This window comes from Lissotriton helveticus, chromosome 5_1 (assembly GCF_964261635.1).
Source record: "Lissotriton helveticus chromosome 5_1, aLisHel1.1, whole genome shotgun sequence".
NCBI lineage: Eukaryota > Metazoa > Chordata > Amphibia > Caudata > Salamandridae > Lissotriton > Lissotriton helveticus.
Window position 1 is genome coordinate 923,155,440 of NC_136065.1, and position 27,107 is coordinate 923,182,546.

Below are 27,107 nucleotides of genomic sequence, written 5' to 3' on the forward strand. Positions count from 1 at the left end.
ATTTCTTTCTCCGAGATTGTTATGGGCGCAGGGACTGCATAAAACTGGATTTCAGTGTTAGATGTGGGAAGACACCAGGATTACTGTAGTACACTCCCCACACACCCACCTATGCCCTCCACACCCAAGTTTAGTGTGGCCTAAGACTTTGGCTATTTTGCAAATGCCCAAAGTGGGAACCTTTACCCTATTGGTTAGGGCATCCCAAGGAGCCGTTCCCACCCACTAGCTTGACTCTGGCATAAATGTGGTACCTCAAGGCACACACTTAAGAATACTCCTGGACCTGCGAAAGATCAGAAGAGGACAGAAGCTGCTGTTTGAAATCTGAGAATATCCCTGGCAGGCTGGACCAGCTTGGTCTCTCTTGTACCGAGGGTAAAAATTTGACTCCAAGGATCATAAGGCTGCCCTCCTCGTAAAGTTACAGGGACACAACAAGCCACAGGAGGAGTTTTACTGCAACTAACCAACTGACCAGTGGCAACTGGACCTGGACTCACTCTTCTGCTGGCCTCTGCCTACCACTTACTGAGTCCGCATAGGTCCGGAAGGTGGGGGGGAGGAAGGATTTAAAAGGGTACTCCTTTGGTGCATTGGGACTGAAAAAACTAAAGTCAGAAGGTAAAATGTTTGGATCAGGGCGAACCTCGTTAGAGAATCTGATCTGTGCTCCATGGTGGTCAGCGTCAAATTTCACCCCCAAGTCCTGTTTGACCTCGACTACTATCATTGCCACTGTGTGCTTCATGGCACTATATCTACTTGAAACGTTAAAAATCTGTATCTCCGGTTTCCCTTCTTAATATGTTTGTCATTTTGAAGTACTTTTGTTTATTAAATTTTACTCTACTATTCTACTTTGTTTTGGGATTTTTATTGTCTGTTTTAGTACTGTATAAATATTTCACACGTTGTCTTAAAGTCAAGCCTGTCTGCTCTATGTAATATCTACTAGGGGATGGAGCTCGGGTTAATTTAATGACTTAAGTGGTTTGCACTGACAAGCATTGTAAATATTACTTGAGGTGGGGACTTACCACCCTCAACTAATGGCCCAATTTCTTACAATCAGTGTTTGCAAGGAGTCCCTCTACCTTACTTTTATCAATCAGCAAGTGACATTTGACTTTGTTGCTATGACTACTCAGTGAAACATGTTGCATGATATAAGTATGCCCAGTTGCAGGGTTACAATAGTACCATTATGCTGAAGTTCGGCAGCGCAATGGAGTAAGATCACCTGCAATTTCTGTAACTAAACACTTCTCCAAGTTTGTGAACTGGCCCCGGCTCTGTTTTCCTCACTCATTAATGGCATGGAGAAGGATTTACCGTCAATTAATCATAATATTCTAAATTTAAATGACCAGTCCCTAGTTACCGTTTTGTGAACAGTACTGCCCAGAGGTTTAAGAACCTCAACACATGTAGAAACTAACAAATTAGGATTCATCATTTCTGTAGGAAGAGATTTACTGGGTAACCAGATACAGAAAAAGCGAATCTCCATAGGATATTCAAGCACACTATGTGGAGCACAACCTAAGGTTTAGTGAAATAAAAGAGGTCACCGAAATAGTATATTTCTGGACATGCATAGGGACCCAAGCCCAAATGGTAGCACCATATGGTACCCTAATTGGCTACTTGAAGAAAAATCCTTTAAAAAACATCTGTTATGCAAGACTGGGAAGGAACACAACTTTGGAGCAAAAATTTTAAATCCAGTTTAGGCAAATCATCTTTTCAATGAATTCCCCCCCCCCCCCCCCCCCCCCCCCCCCCCCCAAAAAAAATCTTTAGCTATGGAGGCATGATCTCAGTGATGTAATGGTTATCCCTCACTACCAACTTGCAAGCATGGTTAAATTATATTAAGTGATGGTTTTGTGAGAATGAATATCTAAATTAGAGAGAGCCAAACGCAACATGTGGTTTAAGTAAACTTTAGAGTGAGTTCTTCTGACCCTTCAATACCTGACTGGAAACTGACATGTGATGTTCCATGTTTATGCAGGAAGAGGAAGAAAGGTTGCCAATATTGTACTGTAACGGCCTCTGTACAGGGTCCTATAAAATTCTGGCCCAAACTATTGCTTCTCACATGGAAATCAACATCATGGTATTCACATTTGTAAATCTACAAAAAAAACATATGTTTGATTTGCTACGTATTTCACAAGGTGAATGTAGTGTAGGGGTTTCCGCAAGTAAGAAAGAGTCTTGAAACGTAGATTCAAACTTCAGATATCAAAAGCGTATCCAAGTATTTATTATTAGGAATGGACTCACGACCAACTGAGCGGCTATCTGGCTCCAGAGCAGCAGGCAACTGCCAGACTCCTCCGAACACGAGCCAGACCGTCACCTCGCAAGTCAGGGTTCAAAAGAGAACCAAAAGAACAATAGGCCATTTAAAAGAAAACATGAGATAGAGCAAAGCAAAATCTGAGCCACGGGCTTTAAATTCAACATTGAGTGAAGAAACCCTCAAATCAGTAACTCCAGATGAACCATGATCACGAACAACAGGAGCCAACATGACCCCACAATCTACATCATAACCCAGATCTGAGTCATTACTATCCACTCTGTTAGCGTACATGCACTTGAATATGTTCACTTGACTCTCTGTCAACCTGACAATACGATCTTTGTTCCACCAGCCTCTCCCTTCCAGTAAAACAGGTTTACTAACCCTAATCACTCATACTTGCAGAGAAAACTTGGATTGCCCTTTAGAAACTCTGAATGGTTTCTTGATAAGAACTCAGTCATTCACTGCTAAATGCTCTTTTTTGACTCCTGACTTGCCCTCATACTGATTTTTCTGCAATAGTTGTTTGGCAATCACCCTGTCTCTAATGCGTTGTTTCTCTTCTCCCACACCTCTTCTTTTAGCTAGATCTGACCCGGCTGCCAAGTTTGAAAAACACTTTGGCATAAGCTTGGACCTGGCTTCTCTGCCCCAGAGTGCGCTGAATGCAGTGACTCCTGTGGTGGAATTGGGAGAAGTGAGGTATGCCCAAACCTTTTCCTGCAAAAAGTCAGCAACGTCAATATTTGCTGCAATGGTAGTCTGATGGACTGTATAAAGAAACTTGACAGTGCTTGGTCTCAAACTTTTCCACAAAACTTTTCATCTGTTTAGAGACAAAGGACAACCCATTGTCTGTAATTATACAGCAAGGTGTGCCTTCAATCTTAAAAATATTCAAGAAAAGTAATCACAGTGGTGGAGTTGACAGCTTCTACAAATGACTAATATGCCCACTTTGAAAAATAATCAATGGCTACTGACAGATATTTTTTGTCAGACGAAAGTAGGTTTAAAGGTCCAGAAAAATCTAAAGTCTAATCTTCTCCCATGCCATTTCAGGAAATGGAACTGGAAACAACGGCTTTCTATTCAACTTTTAAGGTTTGTCTGAGACAACACACTGGGGAAATTTTTCAATAAAACTGGACACTTGTCTATCCAAGCCTGACCACCAAAGAATTTCCTTATGTTTCTTACAAGTAGCCGAAATTCCCATATGTCCCTCATGTGCGATGCCAATATTTCTCTCCTGGAGCTGGACTGGAGATACAGACAAACCATTTTTAATACAAATCCAATTCTCAAATGACAATTCTTTACTGAGTTGAGCAAAACTCCTCAAATCTTCAGTGAGCAATTTCTCGGCAGGCCTTTTTGTCCTAATAAAGTGATCCACCTTACTCAAGACCTCATCCTCAACCATAGCAGCAGACACAGCATCAACAAGATCAACTACACTATCCTTGTCAAAATCATCAACACAATCACCATCATAAGAGAGAGGTGATAAGCAGTCTGCCAAATATGCTTTCCTCCTTGAATGTACTTAACCACCAGATCATACTCCTGTAATTTGGACAGCAACCTTACCAAGCGTGTAGAGGCCTTGCCCAAACCATTTCCAGCCAAAAGAATACTAGGGCTTTATAATCAGTAAATATTTCACATGATTTGCCCCAAATATATGTCTTGAATGTTTGCACAGCCCAAACGATTCCCAACGCTTCCCTTTCTATGGTACTGTAATTGCTTTCAGCACCAGACAAAGCTTTAGAGGCACACACGATGGTATTCTCTTGCCCCTCAACCCACTGGCCAAAACCGGTTCCAAGCCCCTTAAGACTGGTATCCACTGTAATAAAAGATTTACCGTTGGGGACAAATGATCGCAAAGTGGGAGCATTGACTACCAACAATTTAACCCTTTCAAAAACTACATTCACCAAGTCATTCCAGTCAAACTTCACCCCTTTCTTAAGAAGACATTGCAAAGGTTGGACCATCGGAGCATAACCTGGTACAAACCTGGCGTAATACTCAGAGACCAAGAAATCATCGCTGAATATCCTTGTCAGAAGGAGGTGGGCGCTGCTTATGGGTTCAACATTACAAAATGTAAGCTTAATTCCTTTCTCAGAAATGAGGTGCCATAAGTATTCAACTTCTCTTACTAAAAAAGTACATTTACTCAGTTTCACAGTCATTCCTCTGGGTTGCAATACTTCCAGAACCTTGTGTAATACCTGTATGGGCTTGTCTATGCTTTCTGTAATAATCAAGATATAATCCTGAAAGATCTGCACATGCGGCATATCACCAAACAGCCGTTAACTTTTGAAAAACACTTGCAGCGGATGAAAGTCCAAATGACACCTCAAGTATCTGAACGCACAAATGGAGTCATAAAGGCAGAGAGTTGGCTCTGGTGATACGCAGAGTGCAAATCAATTGTTGAAAAATACTTTGAGCATCCAATGTTTGCAATCATTTCCTGAATATGTGGGCGAGGATGACAATCAACTAGGATGTTTTGGCTAAGGGACCTCAAATCCACACAACCTAAAATCACTAGTCTTTTTCTTAGTCAATACGACTAGAGGAACCGATTCTGAAGCATTAATGGGTGCAATGATCCCTTCAGTCTTCAGTTTCTCTAAAAGTAGTTTCAGGTCCTCCTATATACTGAGCGGCACAGGTCTGACTTGTGCATGACAGGTAAAGCATTTTTCTTGAGCTTTATGCAATGCTCAAAACCCCTGTACCATCCCCACAACATCCTTAAAAACTCCAGGGTAGGACTCAACCATGCTATTCACAATATCATCCTCCACATCTAGTGATAAAAGATCAGTAGAAGATGCTCCCATTACAATGGGAGGGTCTTGCCCTGGGTGTAAAATGATACCTAACCTTGCAAGATCTTTCCAACCCACTATAGCTCTACCGTTCACAGCCACATACACCTTTGTATTACTGGACCTTCCCAAACATTCCACAGCAGATCAAAAGAATCCCAGCAGGTCTATATCTGTACACAATGTACGATCTGCTAGGATTGTAACAGGCACTCCTGAAACCGCTATTACAGTGATTATTTTGCCACCAACAATTGCATCAACAATGGGCCCTTTGATTTTATTCCCTGGATTGCCACAAGAACTAGCAGGTATGTCCACAGTTAACAACACATTAGAAAACTTTTTGCTACAATCCTGCACCTCACACTCAGTATTATCCACACTCCCATTGCTTATTTTAACCTTACTAAGGTTGTTGCCAACACCAGTCGCCCCCCTACGTACCCCTTAAAAATGGTCCATCTTGCAACAATTACAATTCCTTCTAATTGCAGGACAAGTCGGATTATTCCCTATGGGATTCTTTGAACCACAACGGAAACAAACCAATTGCCTGCGTCCTGGCTGGTTTGTCTGATAATTCTTATCAATGAACTGTTTGCCACTGACCGCACAACACAGCATTCTCATTCATCTTAGAATTAACTGACAGTTGAGATTGTGTGGCATGATTCAACAGTACCTTAGAAGTAACTATCGATCTTTCAATACTTTTGGCAACATCGATAGTCTCTGCTAATGTGGGATTACGACAAGACAGCAATTGCTCTTGTATTCGTTTTGAGAAGCAATAAAATACAAACTGGTCCTAAATGTATGTGTCAACATTTGCACCAAGCTCACATTTTTCAGCCAACTTTCTTAACATAGCAACATAGTCTTCTACAGAATCATCACTAGACTGCTTACACATTGCAAAATTAAATCTTTCTAACAGAATACTAGAGGCATCTGAGTATTGCTTCCTCATCCGCCATTTGCTTCCAGGTAACCGTTCCTAGGAGTATCCTCAGACACCAGCGCAGGAAAGCGAGGAAGGTTATCAATAACCCTCTGACCTGCTATACCCAAGTGGTTAAAAAACAAAGCAATTTTCCTTGAAGGAGAATACCCATCAGCGTCAATTGAAGTCAAGTAGTTTTCGAAAATGTGAAGCCACTCCAACCATTTAATGTCAGGTTTCCCAGCTTTCTGCAAGAATGGTGGTGGTTGGGTGACATCTTGACTGCTGGCCATATTTCAGAACAACTCAAATCTGAACAAACAAGGAAATCTTTAAATACAATCAGTATAAAAGCCAGTAAAAATTACCTGATTGGTTAAAATGTACAAAAGCAATGAGTGCAAAGTGGAACAAACGAGATTACCAAACGTTGAGGGGATAAAAAGAAGACCTACTCACTACTCTGCACTCACTACTCTGCACTCACTACTCTGCACTCACTACTCTGCACACTCACTCTGCACTCACTACTCTGCACACTCACTCTGCACTCACTACTCACTCGGCACTCACTAGGCACTCACTACTCTGCACACTCACTCTGCACTCACTACTCTGCACACTCACTCTGCACTCACTACTCTGCACACTCACTCTGCACTCACTACTCTGCACTCACTACTCACTACTCTGCACACTCACTCTGCACTCACTACTCTGCACACTCACTCTGCACTCACTACTCTGCACTCACTACTCACTCGGCACTCACTACTCTGCACACTCACTCTGCACTCACTACTCTGCACACTCACTCTGCACTCACTACTCTGCACACTCACTCTACACTCACTACTCTGCACACTCACTCTGCACTCACTACTCTGCACTCACTACTCACTTACTACTTTTTAGTTCCATCTTTAGTGCCCTTTAGTATTCGGTGGTTCCGTGCAACAAGGGTAAGAACACCGCCTTCATTCTTTGAGTCAGGCTAGCCTTAAAACTTCAAGAGCCTGAGCTCCTAACATATCTTCACTAAAGGGTCGGGTCTGGTATATCACAAGCTGAGGGGTCTGTTTTCTAGAGGTACGCGTGGTGGCTTAGGTACGATTTGCGATGGGCAACGTTTTATTAACTTACGAGAGTAGCGTCACCAAGCTTTAAAATGTAAATACCCCCAGGGCGAGACGTTTCTACTCCTTCACGCCGACAACTCTTTGGTACCCCGGGGGTGTCAACAAGAGCTCAATACTGTTTTTCGTGAGAAGTCCTGCCTCCTCGTGCTTCTGTCAGTCAGGCCCTCGAGCGCACTCTCGTTTCTCCTCCCTCCTCTCCTTACCTCCTCCCGCAAGCTCGGCCCCTGCCTCCCACCGCTTTCCTCGGCAAGCCGCTCGGTGACGCCCCCCTGCAGTTGGTGGAAGCGCACTGCAGCTGCCCCACTCCCCGCGCCTCTCGATGTGAGCCTCCCGGCGGAGCTCGCTCGCTCTCCCGGTTACATTTCCGTGGAATCTGTTCCTTCTGCAGATCTGAGCACGCATCCGGCTCGGCGCCGCTGCAAAGGTAAAGCCGCAGCCGGAGCTTGGGAGGGAGCTGGGCTGGTGTTCGGGGAGCAAGGATAGACGAGGGATTACCCCAGGGGTGGAGGCGGGAAAAGAGGACACGCGCAATGTAAATAAATCCACTTACCGTCATCTGCAATTTCACGAAGCACTTGATGTGTGTATGCGCATGCGTGTGTGCTTCACAGGAGACAGCGCCTGGCCGCCGCGCTCGTTCGCGTGCGCGTGTCACTTTCAAATCGCCTTCAAGGCGATGCGCGCGGCCAGGACTGTCTCCTGGGAAGCACACATGCCGACAAAAGGGGCTCGGCGGAGACGCGCTTCGCGCGGCTAGCCGAGACCTAAAAAGGTTTATGGTAATTGCCAGCAATTACAAAAATAGGAAAAAGTACAGGTTTGTGCAAGAAACTAATCTGTACTACTTTACCATACAGCTAAGAAAGAAATCACTGAGATTTCACACTGGTACCTGCAAATAACCTCAGCCTGGCATCAACTTTTCTTGCTACACAACATGAAGAGCTTTCTCCTATAATCACACGGCAGACTGCAAATCATCCTATTAGATCTCAGTGGAGATGATGCCCTACTTTCTGCCGTCCCACAGTTCTATTTCTCCAAAAGAGAATGTTTCTCATGTTCAGAGACATAGCCTCCATATCACATTGAAAATCTGCTGTATCATCTTCAAGATGGTATACTTACGCACCCTCATACCTGACTAATACAATCATGAACCACATAAAAGACTGGAAAGTGCAGCAGAAAAAGGGCAATACCCCAAAAATCTAGATTATCATCCTCATCCTGATCAGAAAAGATCTTTTCCGTCTTCAATTCTGGAAGTACCTGAAGACTCATTTCTTTAAGCAACATCTTACCAATATGAGTGAACACTCCATAACCCCAGATAGCGTCTTATGAGACCCACCTAACAGTAAAGCCCTTCCCTCTTTTGGTCTGTATCTACTATCAGAATTCACAAAATGCCCCCATTACTGACAATACTTTGTAATTAGGTTTGCTGTCTGTAATTTCCCATGCATGCATATTTATACATTTGCTTGTGTGTTCTAAATCTACAGGACGTGTACTGTTTTTAGATCTGAAAGAAGACTCTTTATATTCTGTTGTATTGGCAAACATCTTGTAGTCAAACGATTTATAAAAATCTAATGAGGTCAAATCAAATATTTTAATTCTTTCAAAATTGTATATAGGTAAATGTTGGTGTTTGATTGAATAGAAAATTCACCCAAATGTCAACATTTTGAAGGAGCATTATTGACATTTCAGAGTTTCCCCTTTCCCAACATTTGTTTGACTTTACAGAGTTCTTTCAGAATTATTTTAACTGGCCCCTTTTTTTCTAGGTACCTTTTCTTCTTAAACTCTAAGTAGGATGTCACCCAATCATCAAATATACCAGTTGTGGTGTTTATTGTATCCCAAACAGTAATAATGCCCAAGATTTACTTCGAGTTAATTTCCAAAACCTCACTGGCTTTCTGCTTTATATTTGCTAAACTCTTGATCCTTTGATGGTCTGCCTGATTAAAGCCAAAGTCATAAGATAATTAAACTAAGCGCACAGCTTACTGGCAAAGGTTTCGCAGTACAGATTTCTCTGCTCTAGAAAAAAGATTTCATTTTGTCGCTACAACATTTTTCTACTTTTCCGGCATGAACCAGGATAGCACGACAGCTACCAGCAAAGTACTGGGTAATTATAATCTACTCTACATATTGTTAGAAGCTACATGCAGCCTGTCACCCCCACTGCTCTCAATTACTAACTCGATACACTCAGTGAACAGTATCCCCTGACCATACTCCTTCCACTGAAGATTTGGGTCTTTTAACCCACTGATATCGCCCGTCGGGCACTTGCCATAACAGACCTCTGCCTGCCTTATGGGACTGCATTCAAAATCCATCTCCTTTTATTCCAGGACCTATACAGTTGTCTCCATCCAAACTTCTACTCACCTGTAACTATAGACCGGGCACATAAATGCACCTGGCATAAAATATAGATTTCCAATTATTTTTGAATAATAGTAATGCCCATTGCCACAAAGGTACTGTCGTGGGCCTATGACTCACAAGGCATAAAGATCACCAATTCCCAGCATCAAGGGGATCCTATGACAAGAATGTGCACCACCATGCACATACATATATCTTGCACATACAAACTTAAACATTACTTTGGATGAATTGCATTTTTTAATGTATCCATCTCACTGCACAGAGCTTTTTCCTCCCACTTTTACCTTATAATTAGCATTTCCATTAGAAAGGATCTCCAATACAATCAATACATTAATGAATAAAATATTACCAGCTTGAAAGAATGGTATTGCTACTCTCAAATCGTTTCCTAATACTTTGTCAGTGCACGGTATGCAATATTTGTTTTTGAAAATGTAAACCAAACTTTATTTGATCTAGCACGATACTGTGATATCTGACATCAAAAATCACTGCAAAATCATAGTGGGTGCCACAAACAAGCGTACCTCGTTGAATCTTGTCACGAGACCCTCGATGGAACTGCAGTCCCCGTTCTGTGTGGAAAGAAGCGTTGCAGACAAGGACTCTCTGGTGCACGGAAGCCTGCTCTGATTTTCGTCACTGACCATGTCCCGGGTTAGAAAGCAGAGGTAGTCAATGGGTAAGACCTTCCGGTAGAGCTCCTGCTCCTGCTCGGTCAGGATGCTCGCAATCTCTTCTGGAAACTGAATCAGGTGCTGTAACTCCACCAGCTCCTTGCTCACTCCTGCTAAATTTGCAGGAAGTGCGTTGGAGCCGGCCATGCTTGGGCACAGCTGTCTTTCTGAAATGACAAAGTCATAAAGTATAATTCATATTTTCAGCCAACGTTTAAATAACATAGAACACACCAGTCTCTTTCTTATAGGTAGCTTCTGACACCTTAACATTTTCCCAACATTTGAAAATGATCTAATCTGAAACTAACCACAGGAAAACTGATTCCCAGAGTAATGCAGTTCAGATCACCTGTACCACACATCCTCTATTCAAACTGATTAGAGTTTCAATGTAATGTTGCTAGACTGACTAACCAGTCTTTAGACTGGCATAAAAACAAAAGGACCAACCCAGGCAAAAAAACAAAAAACACGACTGACGTCTAAATAAACAATATACTTCTGTACAATTTAGACTGAATTGTAATTCCTTCCGCAATTCAACTTGTTCTTTGGAATTACTGCAAAAAAAATTCTCTAGGACAATAATGCATAAACGTGCTGATTTTAAACCCCAAAGATTCGCTGCGCTTTTGGGAGTCATCTCCGGACACGATACGAATCGCTTCCAATGTCTTCATTTCTTTCTTCCTTTCTTTTTTTTTTTAAAGCTTGGGCATTCCAAAGGCAGATTGTCTTTCACTTTTCTCTTAACAAGTGACAATGTTTCGGTACACAGGACTCTAAAAGGGCTGTGTTTTACAGTTCTGCGGTGTTGGATGACGTACAAATGGGGTTTTATTAGACTACGACGGCCGCCGCACTGTTACACAATATACTTAAATTGACCTCAGCCTGCCGTACAAGTGTCTGCCGTGTAGCAGCAGAAAGACAATAAATGTGTAGCACATGAAAGAGAGTGGCGTGTCCACGGTACACGTTTTGGCACATCCTCTCAGGGCCATTATGTAGGATCGCGACAATGGGACCAAGGGTCCCTTCAACCACAGGACTTTCAATAGTGACCTCAGCGCCAGGCTTTGGTTACAACTCTCTCTAGGCTGTTTTGTTCCTCCAGTCAAGTGTTAATATTTGGGCAATATTTATTTCGATCATGTACTCTATTATTTGCGTTGCAAAAGGTCTACATGTGGTTGGGTTTTGAGTCGTTTGTTGCGTAGTAGTCTCTTCATGACATGACCCCTGTCAACATAGCAAGCTTTATTAACTTGCAAGAAAAAGCTTGTGCTATCTGCCCCCACATGTAACTGCGTGGCCTGCTATTGATTTGTCAAGAATCGAACAGGTTTATATTTCCTAATTCTGGTGAATGATTTTTAAAACGTTCATCTGAGGAACGAGTTCTCTGCACACATAGGGGTCAATTAGGATGGCGGACGGACTTTGTCCGTCCGCCATCCTGTCGGAGGACGGGACCGTCCGCCAGAGGGGCGGATGTCTCGTGCCTCGAATTAGGATGCACCCGCCACAGTGGCGGGTGCATCCCGCATTTTTTACATTGCGGCGGGCGGTGCTGAAAGCACCGCCCGCCGCAATGCAAAAAATGCATGTTGTGCGTTTCAAAGCACAACATGACAGGAACCGCGCGGTGCCTGCCATGTTGTATTTTGAAACGCATGTGCACCCCCCACCCCTTCACCCTGGGGGCCCGCAACGGGCCCCCAAACCAAGGACCGTATGCCTTTTCATGGCGGCATTGCTGCCACGGAAAGGCATTCCCCTCAGCCCATCCTAATATGGCTGGCGGTGTCTGATAGACACCGCCACCATATTAGAACTTTTCCGCCGCGGTCTTCCCGTCCGCCACGGTCCCCCCCGCCATTATAATATGGCAGGGGGGAAATAGGTGGCGGACGGGCAAGGATGGCGGACGGATCACCACCACCTGCATGGCGGTGGCGATCCGTCCGCCATCATAATTGACCCCTAAGAACGAATACTGTGTCATTATGCCCTCTGGGCTGGCCGAGGGCTAATTTTCAGTATGGTGCTCAATTTACAAGAAGCGGATATCTCTTGCGCAAAGGAAACTCTCGTTATGGCACAAGGCATTCAGAGAAACATGATATCAGACTTATTTTTTATATTTTTTATTTTTAAAGGGATCGGCTATCTTTTTTCGTATATGCAAGTAGGTCTTCTTTTGATGCAGGTTCCATCCAATGTCCCAGGCTGCATCTCTTGTTCTTGTGTTTACAGGTGACCAAGGCTCCTTGCTGAGATAGCCTTTGGGGCAGTAGAAGTTAACACGTAGGCTTAAACTTGTCTACCTAAGCCCCCACAATCACCCAACATCATGGCCAACCTCTCCACAGAGGCACATTCCTTTCACAGATGTTGGGCTGTGCAAGCAAAAAGGACAGGCATAATCCAAACAAACAAGAAACAAAGAGGTATATGAGAGCATATAGTAGGGCATGCAACAGACCTCTTAATTACCGCATATCATATTTTAATAGTTTTTCACTGCATTTCCTGCTTTCAGTCTATTATCACGTGAATGTGTATCTATATATATATATATATATATATATATATATATATATATATATATATATATATATATATATATATATCGGATATAAGATCATCCAGAGACACAGCAGACAATCATCCGGCACTCCAAGGTAGGGTTTTAAAAGACACTCAGTTTATTATATATGACGAGTTACATCAACGCGTTACGGAAGTCAAGCTTCCTTGTTCACGATGCCGAGCCACCATTTTTTTCAGGTTAAAATACAAAACACAGTGGTAGTAAAAATCAACAATGGACACAATGTTCCACCAGTAGGACTCTGCCTGGCAGAATGTGGCGGCCATATTTGAACGTGTTACTATTAGTATTCACAAATATATAGCAATCAAGCTTACTTCCCACTTGTTCTCAATTATCAAATTTTAGTTAGAATAAATGGAATTTTAAAACCATGATTCACAACTATCAATTGGGAATATCAGTTCCTCAATTTTGTACATTTATGTTGAAACCCAAATTATTTCAAAATTTTAAATTGTACATTATAAAAATTCAAAAGTGCATTAAGAAATTGTAGATTTCAGCTTTTTCAAAGTGCGGCGTCAAGTGCCTATTTCTGTTGGGTGCTAGTTCTAAAAAATGTAAAATGCCAGTGAAATAGTACAAATATGCATTAAACAATCATTATTAATTAAACTATAAGTTGATTCACTATAAAGTGTAACCACAAATAGATATAATTTCTCATGACCTATATGCAATTAAAAAGCAGGTCATTATTCATATCCATTTAAAAGTAAGTTTACAAAAATCTTGATTCGTTTTCAAATTTGACTCTTGAATCACAATATTATCCACCATTTTTAAAGTGCTTGTGCTTATGTAAACAATGATAACTTCTCAATTTAAACATATCACTCTCCTCAATGTAAACAAACTTCAATACAGTACCATGATATAGAAAAAAGTGCAAGTGCATATGTAAACTAGATAGAATTTCTCTATGTAAACATTTCACTCTTCTCAATTTCTAAAATTCATTTAAGTGCGGTGCAATAATATCATAAAGTGCAAATGCATAATGGTTCCTGAATTCAATGAACTATTCATCCCAACTTAATGACACAAGTCCTATCTTTTCATGTATCAAAAATTCTACCACTGTAAAAATACATTTGTTTAAAAACAATCAGTTCATGGTCTTACGTGCAGATTCTCCTATTCTAGCTCTTCATCATATTCATCAAGACAGACAGGTAAAAAGGTCCTCATCTACATTAAGCCCATATGGTTCCATGCAGTTAAATTCCAGAATGTAGTATGTTTCTAATTTCCGGAGTTCTCTTTCCCTGTCCCCCCCTCTCTTTTTCTTGGGGACCTCTGCTATACATGTATACTGCAGACTCACTGGGTTACTTTGGTGATGGGACTCAAAATGCCTGGCAATGGGATATGTTCTGTCTTGATTAACAATCGCTCGCCTGTGTTGAAGGATTCGTTGGTGAACAGGCAAAGTAGTGCTTCCTATATATATTTTTGGACAGGAGCACTTTAACAGATAAACAACAAAACTACTTTTACAAGTCAGAAAACTTCTGATGGTTACAGTTGTATTAAAAAATCTTCTAAAATCAGTACGGTTCATGCCATGTTGGCATGCCATGTTAGCACACTTTTTAAAACCAGGTTTATGTTGTAGCCAAGTCGAGGTGCCCTTCTTTTTTTCAATGAATTCACTTTTGACAATCAGGTCTTTGAGAGATTTGGATTTTTTTATATGTAACCTCTAGATTTCTTTTTACTCTACCACCCAACACCGGATCGTTTCTTACAAGGTGCCAGTGTTTATTCAGGATAGATCTAATTTCCTTGTGTTTTACATTAAAGGTAGTTATAAATCTAGAGTTATCCTGGTTTCTCAAATGTTTACCCTGTTCCTGCTGTCCTTTCGTTCAAATAATATCTTTTGTCGCTCCAGATTTTTAGCTTTAGCTGATGCCCCTTTCAATACATCTCGACGGTATCCCCTTTGGATGAATCTCTGGGTCATTTCTTTTTCTATCCTGTCATATTCTTCCTCACTGCTGCAAGTTCTCCTAGCTCTATAGTATTCCCCGAAGGGGATACTGCTAATTAACGCAGCAGGATGAGCACTTTCTGCATGGAGAACTGAATTTCCAGCAGTGACCTTTCGGAATATAGTTGACTCTAATTTACCATCAAGGGGTTTAATCCGAATGTCCAGGAAGTCTATTGTGATTTTGCTGTAATGCCCTACAAATTCTAGATTTAAAGAATTTTGATTAAGTTCATTGATGAACAACTCGATGTCTGTCTCCGTGCCCTGCCACAGCACGAAGTCATCATCAATGAACCGAACCCACAACAGGACATGTTCAGTCCACTGGTCCAGGGGACCACCCCCGAGCACCCGTTCCTCCCACCAGCCAAGATGTAAGTTGGCATAACTGGGGGCGAAACAGGTGCCCATCGCAGTCCCCCGTTCCTGCAGAAAGAAGTCATCACCAAAGAGAAAAATATTTTTAGTGAGGCACCATTTCATAAGCTCTAAAATCATTCTATTCTGGGAGGCAAATCATGCTGGTCTTCTATTAAGAAAGTGTTCACTTGCTCTTAATCCATCGGTATGTCTAATACTAGTATATAATGTAGATATATCTAATGTCAATATATATTTATTTTCTGGCTCCTGCTTGATTACTGATGCGAGGTACACTCAGACACTGGCAGCGGGCCTCAAGCGTCGCCCACATCACAGGTATGAAGGCTTCCCCCTCTCGATGTGCTTTCACAGTTTTCCACCATAACGCCGCCGAGTTTCGAATTTCACATTCTTCTTCACAGGATGGTGGTAAAGAGAACACGCAAAACCCATCACTGTTTTCCTGCATTTCTTTTATTGCGCGCCCTCTATGGGCTATTTTGAATAATATATATTTATATATATATATCTCCAAACAAGGTCCAGCCTCTCTTCTGATTTCGTCCACCAGTCGGGGTCAGTGCTGACAGGCAGGCGCTGGACCCGCTATAATATTGCAATCACCTCACGCTGCTCCAGCACTATAAAAGTCGCACTCAGGATATGCGATTTGTGGGAAAAATGTGTATTTATTGACTTTGACATGTTTCAACAACACTGTCTTTGTCAAAAAGTCATACAATGACCCGAACATGGGAGTGAGCTTATAAACACGTCCTGTATGTTAGTAGACATAGAAACAAAGTGCATTTTGGTGATACGTCTCAACACTCAGACAAAAAGACTTCAAAACATTTCTAGTATCATTGTGACTTGATAAACAATTAGTGAAAAAAAGCACTGCAAATGCAGTAAATTAATTGAAATGCACATTATATGGTTTACAATACGGCAAACATTTATAAATAAACATAAAACAGCGCGCCATATAACATGCCAAGTGCCATTAGTTATTATAGTGCAACAGCTTGCTAGCTTTGCTCTCGTGCAAGAGAATCCTGAGGCTCCACGGGGGTGAACTAGCCCACCAGGTACCTCCAGTAAGCGCCACAGAGCTGTGTTGCTGAGTGGTGTAAAAAGGGGGCGAGGCCTTCGACCACCTCTCTGCAACGCAGCCCTGTGGCGCTTACTGGAGGTACCTGGTGGGCTAGTTGGTCCCCAGGGACCCTCAGGAGTCAAGGGGACTTAGTCCCCCAACTTAAAGCACAAGTTACTACTTGTGTAACGATATATCTGTAAGAGACATTAGTTAGTGATAGATTCCTTACCTTAGAATATCCCCAGGCATCAGACTGGATCCGGAAGGTTTTGCTTAGCAGTACCCCTGCGCATCAGTAGATGGCGTCCTGCGGCTCCGCGTCCGTCGCTGGCGTCGTATGCGCCGAGATGACATCACAGAGACTACTTAGGCGCCACCCATGCGCGCTGACGTCAGTTCTGTACACGACTTTCTGCACCAGGAATGCAGAGCCATGCAAGATACTGACCACTGGTGCATTGAAACTAGGGCCCTGAAAGGGATGACCTTAACCCTAGTAATCAGTTTGCAGAATGGGAGGATGGGAGGATGGGTGGGTCGGTAAGAAATCTATCACTAACTAATGTCTCTTCAGATATATCGTTACACAAGTAGTAACTTGTGCATCTGAAAGAGACTTTTGTGATAGATTCCTTACCTTAGAATAGATACCCCAGCAATACCAACCCCGGTGGTGGGTCTGCGAACAAGTTTACACCAGAAAGTCAGGGAGAACAGAACAGCCAAAGAAGCCGTCTCTCCAGACTTGACTGTCAAGGAAGTAATGCTTGGTAAACGTGTGCAGCGAGGCCCACGTAGCTGCCTGACAAATGTCCTACAAGGGATCGCAGTGTCCCAAGGCAGTAGTGGCTGCCGTTGCCCTGGTGGAATGGGCACGCAGCCCCACAGGAGGCTCCTTCTTAGACAAGGAGTAACAGGCCTTGATGCAGAGAACGACCCACCGAGAGATGGTTCGTTTGTGCACGGCCCGACCTTTTTTGGCACCCACGCAGCCAACAAAGAGCTGGTCATCCACCCGGAACTGCTGTGTGTGCGTCAGATAGTCAGTCAGTCAGTCAATCACTTTTATTCGATTAATAAAAATAAGAAAAAGACACAGGGTACAAAAAAATCACATACAAAACAATACGGCAATACATACAATTACAATTAATTATAAACATGAGGAGTATGAATAACATTTCATATTTAAAATGAACATATTTTATGAGTTCAGTTAAAAATGTAAAAGTTTAGAAGATTCGGTTTGACAAATTATCTACATGGTTTTAAGATGGCAACGGCACTACAAACATGATTCAATTATTGTATGTCTGTGCCGTAAATTAGAGCGCTTCTTATTTATGCGAACACCTGCCACTAAAAAGTTTGCTACATGGAATGTTACACGTGCACTCGATAAAAGTTGTAAAAACAGGAGTGCTGGTCTGACCTGTAAAAAGCCCGCCTCCCGCAAAATAGGTAACAGATATTTTTTTCTTATTTATGCATAGTGTTCACAAAACATGGTGAAATGTAATGTGCCCTGTGTGGAAAAGTGATCGCAATCACATGGATTGGCGTTAGCAGGGATCTCCCAATTAGTGTAAGAACCGAGGAAAAAATGTATCAAGTTAAAACAGAATCTGGTTAAAAGAAAGCGATGAAATGGTCTGATTACAAGAATAAGATATGGTTCAATACCTGGGACAGTTGTAAGTACATAATTCCTTCTAACAAGTGGTTTTCTCATCTCAATCTCCTCCCGCTCTGCCGCGAACAGGTTTACCAGTGCAGATTTTATCACCATGACATCCTCCTTTGTAATGCGGTCAGGAAAATGAAAGAGCTCAGTACGACCCACCATTGTAAGCATTGATTTAACATAGACCAGCCATGGGATTCTATGGGCTCTGTCCAGTGCAAGGCAGTCTTTGAGAATCAGATGGTTTAAAGACATTTCCAAATTAAGCCAGGTTTTTAGCCAACACATGACAGGGGCAGATTTTATTAGGTCTGTTACGAACCCCATGCCTAGCTCTGTATGTATTGTAAAAGTGGGAGTGGACTGGGGAACGGAAAGCAAGGACCTAAAAAATTTATTTTCCACGGTCTGGATGTTGTCAGATTTAATATATCCCCAGATCGCAGAACCATATGTGGCTATAGCCAAGCATTTGGCTTTATATACTTTGAGGATAGCCTCCATTGGTCGCGCCCCCATCCTTTTAGCAAAGCTCAACAGGGCTGCAGCTGATCTTGCTACTGCGTTGGTTTTTGACGTTGGGCACCCCAAGTTCCTCTATCATCAAAGATCACCCCCAAATAGGTAAAAATCTGGACCCTCTTTACCTCTTTGCCTGTACAATTTTTTTTTATGGATTTCTTCTTCCTGCTAGATGGTCCGACAATCATGACCTGGGATTTTTGGGTATTGATTTTCAGGTCTAACGAGGTCATGAAGTCGCCGAAGGAGGCCAATAATCTATTAAGGGCCACCCCAGTGCGTGCCAAAAGAACGGCGTCGTCCGCGTACAAGAGGACCGGGATGTTGGTCTCCCCTGCACGCGGGACGTCCACCGTTGAGGTGGCCAAGGCTGGCTCGAGGGCATTTATATACAGTGTGAAGAGGAGGGGGGCAAGGATGCATCCTTGCCGCACCCTCCTCTCCGATTTAAAGTAATTGGTACACCTTCCCTCCCGGGTGACTCTAACAGAGGCCTGTAAACCGCAGTGAAGGTCAGCTAGAAAACCCACAAGAGGGGGCTCGATGCCCATGTCCAAAAGTACCCTCCACAGCCTGGACCTGTTGACCAGATTGAATGCTGAGGAGAGGTCCATAAAGGCCATGTACAAGGCCCCCTCCTTCGCTATTGCGTATTTGCTGATGATCAAATGAAGATTTAAACATTGATCCAATGTGCTCCTCTTAGCCCTGAAGCCATACTGGGCATTGGACAGGGTTCCTCTGCCTTCCAGCCAAGTTGTCATTCTGCCTAAGATGACTCTGCCCAGGATTTTAACGGCAGAGTCTATAAGGGAAATAGGCCTATAGCAGGCAGGATCACCCCTTTGGCCCTTCTTAAATATTGGAACGATAATAGAGCTTGCCCAAGACTCAGGCGACTTGTTTTCTCTTGAGGCATTAAAAACATTGGTCAAAATCTTGGCCCAAAATTTTGGTGCGCACTTGTATAAGTCCGCAGGAACCCCATACGGGCCCGGGGCCTTATTTTTCAGTGTCTCGTTTATGGCTTTTTCCACATCTTCCTCCACAAAGGCCGAAATTGGCCCTGCATGGTGGAGGGAAAAGTACTCCTGTGTGGGACCAGGGGTTGTCTGACTATAGATGCTTCCAAAGTGGTCAATCCACTGTTCATCTGGGATAATGCATTCCACACCTTGGTTCTCTACCCCTGAAAAAAAGGGCTGGTTAATGACTGCCCAGAATTTAGAACTATCCCGCAACACTTCATCCGATTGAAGGTCACTCCATGCCTCATCCTTGATCTGACGTTTACGATCCTGAATGGCCTGTTTGTATTGCTTCCTAAGGAAAACTATGTGTGTTCTATTTCTAGGTGTTTCCTTCAGCGCTTTTAGGAGAGCAGAGTGTGCCTTAGAAAAGTTTGAATCGAACCATCTTTTACTTCTTTGGCCGCCTGATTTACTTTTAACCGTTAGATCAGTATTCACTTGTTGACATATTATATTAAATGCTTTAGTTATCCTACTATTACAAGCTGTGTTATCTAAGCAAATACCAACCTATACTTCAACCTTGGCCAGCACATCTTGTAAAAAGGTGATCGGAGTAACTTTGGACCATTTCAGCCTCCTGCCCTGATCTTTAATTGTCAGATCCATGACATATGTGACCGCAATGTCTTTAAAATCCAATAAACCCCCTAAAGCAACCTCCAATGTCACAGGGTTGTGATCGCTAAAGGTAGAGTCTTCTACCCTATAGGCTAAAATCATGGATAAAATAAAAGGTGATAAAAAAATATAATCAATAACCGATCCTGTGTCTTTACCTTTAAACGTGGGGCGTCTAGGCCCATCAACACAACGGCTTGATTCATAAAGGTTAAAGGAGGCCAGGAGTCTCTCCAAAACATCCCCTTGATTTGTATGTTCAAAGTGCGTGGACAACGCATAGGGTGGCCCCCCATTTTCTGCTGTGGTGCACTCCAAGGGACATGGGTGTATATTGAAGTCACCCAAGAGGATGACCTAAAAACTGTTGTGTGTTGCTCTGTACATCTCTAAGAATTCCTCAAGAGATTCTAGATGTTGATTGGGACTGACAGTTGCTGGTGAATTATAAAAATTTAAAAATAAAACAGTGGAGGAGTTATCACCCAGTAGTTCTACTGCTAAACAATGCGGTGAGCCTGTCTCTAGTTGTTTTGCTGACCCATTTATGTTCAATGAGATTAGTAATGCTAATCCTCCCTTTGCCCTCCCCGCCATACTAGGTTTTGCGGGAATACTAAAGTGGATGTACCCGTCTAAAAAAGGGCTATTTGCTGTATCCCAGGTTTCTTGGAGGGCTATTATATGAAAAGATGTGACATATCCTACCCAGTTCTCATCATGGATTTTAGATCTACTACCAGCGATGTTCCAACTAAGTATTCTATAGGAATTTCTGTTAGTTGGATTAGGGGCACTCAGATTTCTAGTGCCACATGGGTTATGTAGTCAATCAGACTTTTCTAACTGGAGCAGGGGAGAAAAACGATTTGACAATAGCAAGCCCCCGCTCTGTGTGACTTCAGGAATCTGCAAAGCTACTGGAGGTAAGGAGGGATACAAAGGTAACGGGGCAGAAACACCACTATCTGGGAGCATAGCAAAATCACATGGTCCTAGGGTGGGAGCATCTCTATTTGCTGTTACACTCTGAGCTGGGAGACGTGTGTTCTGGATACCCCGTGGAGGATAGAAAAAACCAAGAGGTAGTGGTCTAATTCCTTTGTTTAAGAAATCAGATCCATCCCAGAACAATCTTTCGGCTATGTTCTTCCCACCAAAGTTTACAACAATACAGTCACCATTGATATTCTTAAATCCGTGACCTACCCACCCCACCCTCTAGCCATGATGATAGAAGATGATATATCGCCCTCCCCACTTGAGTAGTGTCTACACCATTCCCTTGATTTACCTAAGAGCTCCTCGGTAGACTCTCTCCCCTTGTATCCTAGGGGAGGAACCCCCGTTAACACTGCCACAAAGGGAGCAGCGTCGGGTGGAAGGTGTAACCTGGGGGTACAAGACTTGGATGCGATATTGGAAATATTAGGGCACAGAGCTTGTACGTTTTGGTTTTCCTTTATAGCAGGTACAGCCCTTGGAAGTGTAGTGAGGGATCCAGTGCCACTTCTCGCCGTGTCCAGAGTAGTTGCTGATGGCAAGGATTTTTGAGAAACATGGGGGCGTGGATTCCCTGGATGGTCATTTAACCCTGAGCATACCATGGGGTCTGTGTCTTGGTTCTCAACAGTTTTATAGACACTCGCCTTGTAGCAGTCTAGGCTTCGGTGTTCTTTTATGAAAGAGTCAATTTTCTCACACCTCTTGAGTAGGCCAGCTACACATGTATTCAGACAGTCGACAATGTCTTTACCAATACCCACCAACAGGGGCTCTAATCGTGCAATAAGTAGTTCTTCCATTTTATCCCCCAAGTCTGTGAGAATGTCATTATTATGTTTGTGACACAGGTGGTTAGCATTCCCAACACGTTTTGTGGACTTGGGTCTGACCGAAGTCGAGGGTTCGTTGGAGCAAGATCCCTCCAGAGAAACTAGCAGAGGAGCTTGGGGCACAGAATCTTGACGAAATAGCGCCTCCGTGTGTACACGCTCACTCGGGGCCTCTGTAGAAACCAGTAGTGTATCTGGCATATGTGAGTCAATCGCCCTATCAAGTTCTAGCTCTTTTTCAGCATTAGGGATTTTTTGGCTGATAGCGCCTACAGCTGACGTTAGATACGATATGATAGTATCAGCCTTTCGTGGAACTTTGGCATTTTTAACCCCTTGACGATCAGTGCCCAGATGTTTCCGCTTACCCATGATTGCAGCTAAGAGGGGTGGCCCAGCCCGGCCTCCTCTGGCCCCGGACGGTCACAGACGGTCCCGCCCTTCTCCCGGCGCTGCCCGCGCGAGGACCCGCGACACAGGGGCTCAGCAGTGACTTATGCGCCTCCTGGTGCGCAAAAAGCAGGCGGCGGCGTCTTCCCCCGCTAGGCAGCCTGGGAAGTGTAGTCCCACCGGCCTCCCTCCACACAGCGGCCGGTCGGTGCAACTGGAGCGGCGGCGGGAGGGAGACAGACGACCAGCCCACAAGGTAAGATAGAATGAGAGCGCACGTTTTGGGTCCAGACGATGGAGCCTCTCCTCCTCTTTAGAAGAATGCGGAGGCGGAAAGAAGGTGGGCAAAGTGATGGTCTGCCCGATGTGCAAGGGCGTAACAACCTTTGGCAAGAAAGAAGGATGGGTCCGTAAACCACCTTGTTCTGATGAACAGAAAGGAAAGGAGGTTTAGAAGACAGAGCCTGGAGCTCACTCACTCTTCTGGCAGAGGTGAGAGCAACCAGGAAAGCAGTCTAAGGTGAGAAAACGTAACGGACAGTTGTGAAGCGGCTCAAAGGGAGCGCACATCAAATAAGTCAACACAAGATTCAAGTCCCAGTGAGGCATTATAAATGGGACCGGAGGGAATGTGTGTATAATGCCTTTCAGGAAACGATTAACAACCGGGGACTTAAAAAGAGAAGGCTGATCAGGAAGCCATAGAAAGGAGGAGATGGAAGAAAGATAACCCTTGATAGTGCCCAGAGCAGAGCCCTGCCGGGCCAAGGAAAGAAGGAACAGAAGGAACAGAAGGACTTCGGAATTAGGGGCAGAAAGGGGATCCAATGACTTCTGTGCACCATGCCACAGACTTGTTCCACCTGCAGGCATATACCGTTTTCGTGGAGGGACGCCTGGCTGCCAGAATGACATCACAGACTTCGGGAGGAAGATCGAAAGCTGTCAACTGTCGCAGCTCAATCTCCATGCATGGAGGTGGAGGCTGGACAGGTTCAGGTGGAGGACCGTCCCCTGCTGCTGCGACAGAAGATCCTCCCGAAGAGGCAGTCGGATCGGGGGATCAATCGCCACGCTGAGTAGCTCGGGATACCAGTATCTTCGTGCCCAATTCGGATCAACAAGGATGACTTGGGCCCGGTCGCGCCTGATCTTTTTCAGCACTCTGGGCAGAAGTGGTATATAGGCGGAAAGGCGTACAACAGACCGCAGCTCCACTCGCGATGAAAAGCGTCGCCGAGCGAGTGCCGCCTTGGAAATTTCAACGAGAAGAACTGATGACATTGCGCGTTCTCTTCGGTGGCGAATAGATCTAACCAAGGCTCTCCCCACTGCTGAAAGAGACCTTGCGCCACGTCAGAGTTCAGACGCCATTCGTGATCCATCAAGCATCGGAGGGTGAGTTTGTCCGCCCTGGTGTTCAGAGAACCTGCCAAGTGTTGAACCACCAAGGTGATGCCTTGATGTTCCAGCCATGTCCAGAGACGCAGAGCCTCCTGACAAAAGGTCCAGGACCCCACCCTGCCCGGCTTGTTGCAATACCACATGGCGGTGGTTTTGTCCGTGAACACCTGCACTACACTTCCCCAGAGAGAGGGAAGGAATGCGTTCAGTGCAAGTCGGATTGCCCGCAGCTCCAGAAGGTTGATATGGAGCCGGGACTCCACCGGAGACCAGGGGCCTCTGATCTCCGCCTCTCCCAAGTGGCCTCCCCATGCCAGGAGAGACGCATCCGTCCCCACTGGGTGCTCCGGTTGGGGAAGGGAGAGGGATCTGCCATTGAACCAATCTCGATTCGTGAGCCATCACTGCAATTGTCGAGCAGTGCCCTCCGAGATCTGGACATGATCGGACAGGTTGCCCTGATGCTGCGCCCACTGGAACTTCAGGTCCCACTGCAGAGCCCGCACATGCTATCTGGCATGTTGTACTAGCAGGATGCAGGAGGCCATCAGGCCCAGGAGCTGGAGGGTCATCCTGACTGAAACCCGGGATAGAGGCTGAAAGATCGGAATCATAGCCTGAATAGCCCGGACTCGCTGCTCAGGAGCATAGACCCGAAACCGTGTTGAATCCAGAAACGCTCCGATAAAGGGGAGCTTCTGAGAGGGACTCAGGTGCTACTTCGGCATGTTGATGGAGAACCCCAGCAAATGCAGGAGGTCAGCCGTAGTCTGGAGGTGGAAGACGACTGTCTGGGGCGGGCCCGCCTTCAACAACCAGTGTTGAGGTAGGGGAAGACGGACACCCTTGACCTGCCCAGATGAGTTGCAACCACTGCCATCACTTTCGTGAACACCCGAGGGGCGCTGGTAACGCCGATGGGGAGCACAGCAAACTGAAAATGCTCCTGGCCTACCGTGAACCGCAGGTAAAGCCGGTGGGCAGGCAGGATGGGGATGTGAAAATATGAATCCTGCATGTCCAACGCTACCATCCAGTCTCCAGGGTCGAGGGCAGCCAATACCTGAGCCAGAGTCAGCATCTTGAACTTCTCCTTCCAGAGGAAGCGATTGACGTTCTGGAGGACCAAGATAGGACACAGACCCCCTTTGTCCTTCTTGGGAACCTGAAAGTAGTGGGAATAACAACCAATCCCTACTTCTGGCCCAGGAACACACTCAATGGTCCCCTCGGCCAAGAGGGTCATGACTTCCTGCCGGAGAAGTGTCAAGTGTTCCCCCGACATGCGGTGGTACTGAGGTGGCATGGCTGGAGGGGTGGACTGAAAGGGAAGGGAGTAACCCTTGTGGATGATCTGCAACACCCACTTGTCCGATGTGATATCGCGCCAGTGGGGAAGGTGGTGGCGGATCCTGCCACCCACCGGTGTGGGGTACTCCACAAAGCTCTGATTAGGAAGGTTTGGCGGTAGAAACAGCGGGCGGAGGTGGTCTGACCCCCACGCTGATTCCAAGACCAGCCCCTGCAGAAGCTGTGGCCGCGCGTGAGGCTGGTTCTGCACAGGCAACAAGAAGAACTGATGACATTGCGCGTTCTCTTCGGTGGCGAATAGATCTAACCAAGGCTCTCCCCACTGCTGAAAGAGACCTTGCGCCACGTCAGAGTTCAGACGCCATTCGAGATCCATCAAGCATCGGAGGGTGAGTTTGTCCGCCCTGGTGTTCAGAGAACCTGCCAGGTGTTGAACCACCAAGGTGATGCCTTGATGTTCCAGCCATGTCCAGAGACGCAGAGCCTCCTGACAAAAGGTCCAGGACCCCACCCGGCCCTGCTTGTTGCAATACCACATGGCGGTGGTTTTGTCCGTGAACACCTGCACTACACTTCCCCAGAGAGAGGGAAGGAATGCTTTCAGTGCAAGTCGGATCGCCCGCAGCTCCAGAAGGTTGATATGGAGCCGGGACTCCACCGGAGACCAGGGGCCTCTGATCTCCGCCTCTCCCAAGTGGCCTCCCCATCCCAGGAGAGACGCATCCGTCCCCACTGAGTGCTCCGGTTGGGGAAGGGAGAGGGATCTGCCATTGAACCAATCGCGATTCATGAGCCATCACTGCAATTGTCGAGCAGTGTCCTCCGAGATCTGGACATGATCGGACAGATTGCCCTGATGCTGCGCCCACTGGAACTTCAGGTCCCACTGCAGAGCCCGCACATGCTATCTGGCATGTTGCACTAGCAGAATGCAGGAGGACATCAGGCCCAGGAGCTGGAGGGTCAACCTGACTGAAACCCGGGATAGAGGCTGAAAGATCGGAATCATAGCCTGAATAGCCCGGACTCGCTGCTCAGGAGGATAGACCCGAAACCGTGTTGAATCCAGAAACGCTCCGATAAAGGGGAGCTTCTGAGAGGGACTCAGGTGCTACTTCGGCATGTTGATGGAGAACCCCAGCAAATGCAGGAGGTCAGCCGTAGTCTGGAGGTGGAAGACGACTGTCTGGGGCGGGCCCGCCTTCAACAACCAGTGTTGAGGTAGGGGAAGACGGACACCCTTGACCTGCCCAGATGAGTTGCAACCACTGCCATCACTTTCGTGAACACCCGAGGGGCGCTGGTAACGCCGAAGGGGAGCACAGCAAACTGAAAATGCTCCTGGCCTACCGTGAACCGCAGGTAAAGCCGGTGGGCAGGCAGGATGCAGGGCTCGACAAATCTGAAAAATTGTACTAGTCCTGCAGGTCTAGTATCTTGGAAAATCCCCTCGACCCAACTGCGACCTACTTGACCTCTGTCTCTGAAAACGGAGCAAAAGTGACAAGTTAACAAGATTTAAAGGCATCTTTATTGCTCAGTCCCTTTGTGAGCAATAAAAATGCATTTAAATCTTGTTATCTTGTCACTTATACTCCGTTTTCAAATACAGATGACAAAAGTTAGTTTGTCTTCCTACTCGCTAGAAAGGGCGAGTAGGACCTAAAAATAGCTCGTCCTAATCCATTCTCCCTCGCAAATACGAGCGGGCGAGTGGATTTGTCGAGCCCTGGGATGGGGATGTGAAAATATGCATCCTGCATGTCCAACGCTACCATCCAGTCTCCATGGTCGAGGGCAGCCAATACCTGAGCCAGAGTCAGCATCTTGAACTTCTCCTTCCAGAGGAAGCGATTGACGTTCTGGA

At 45.1% G+C, this 27,107-nt stretch overlaps 1 protein-coding gene across 3 annotated transcripts in view; it reads right to left on the minus strand.

Moving 5' to 3' along the window:
• PLCE1 (phospholipase C epsilon 1) overlaps positions 1-27,107 on the minus strand; it is a 1,554,148-nt gene that overhangs the window by 708,878 nt on the left and 818,163 nt on the right. For all 3 annotated transcript variants that reach the window (XM_078643386.1, XM_078643388.1, XM_078643387.1), the window contains exon 4: positions 10,209-10,525. In XM_078643386.1, coding sequence (XP_078499512.1) covers positions 10,209-10,525 — 317 coding nt within the window. The remainder of the gene's footprint in view (positions 1-10,208; positions 10,526-27,107) is intronic.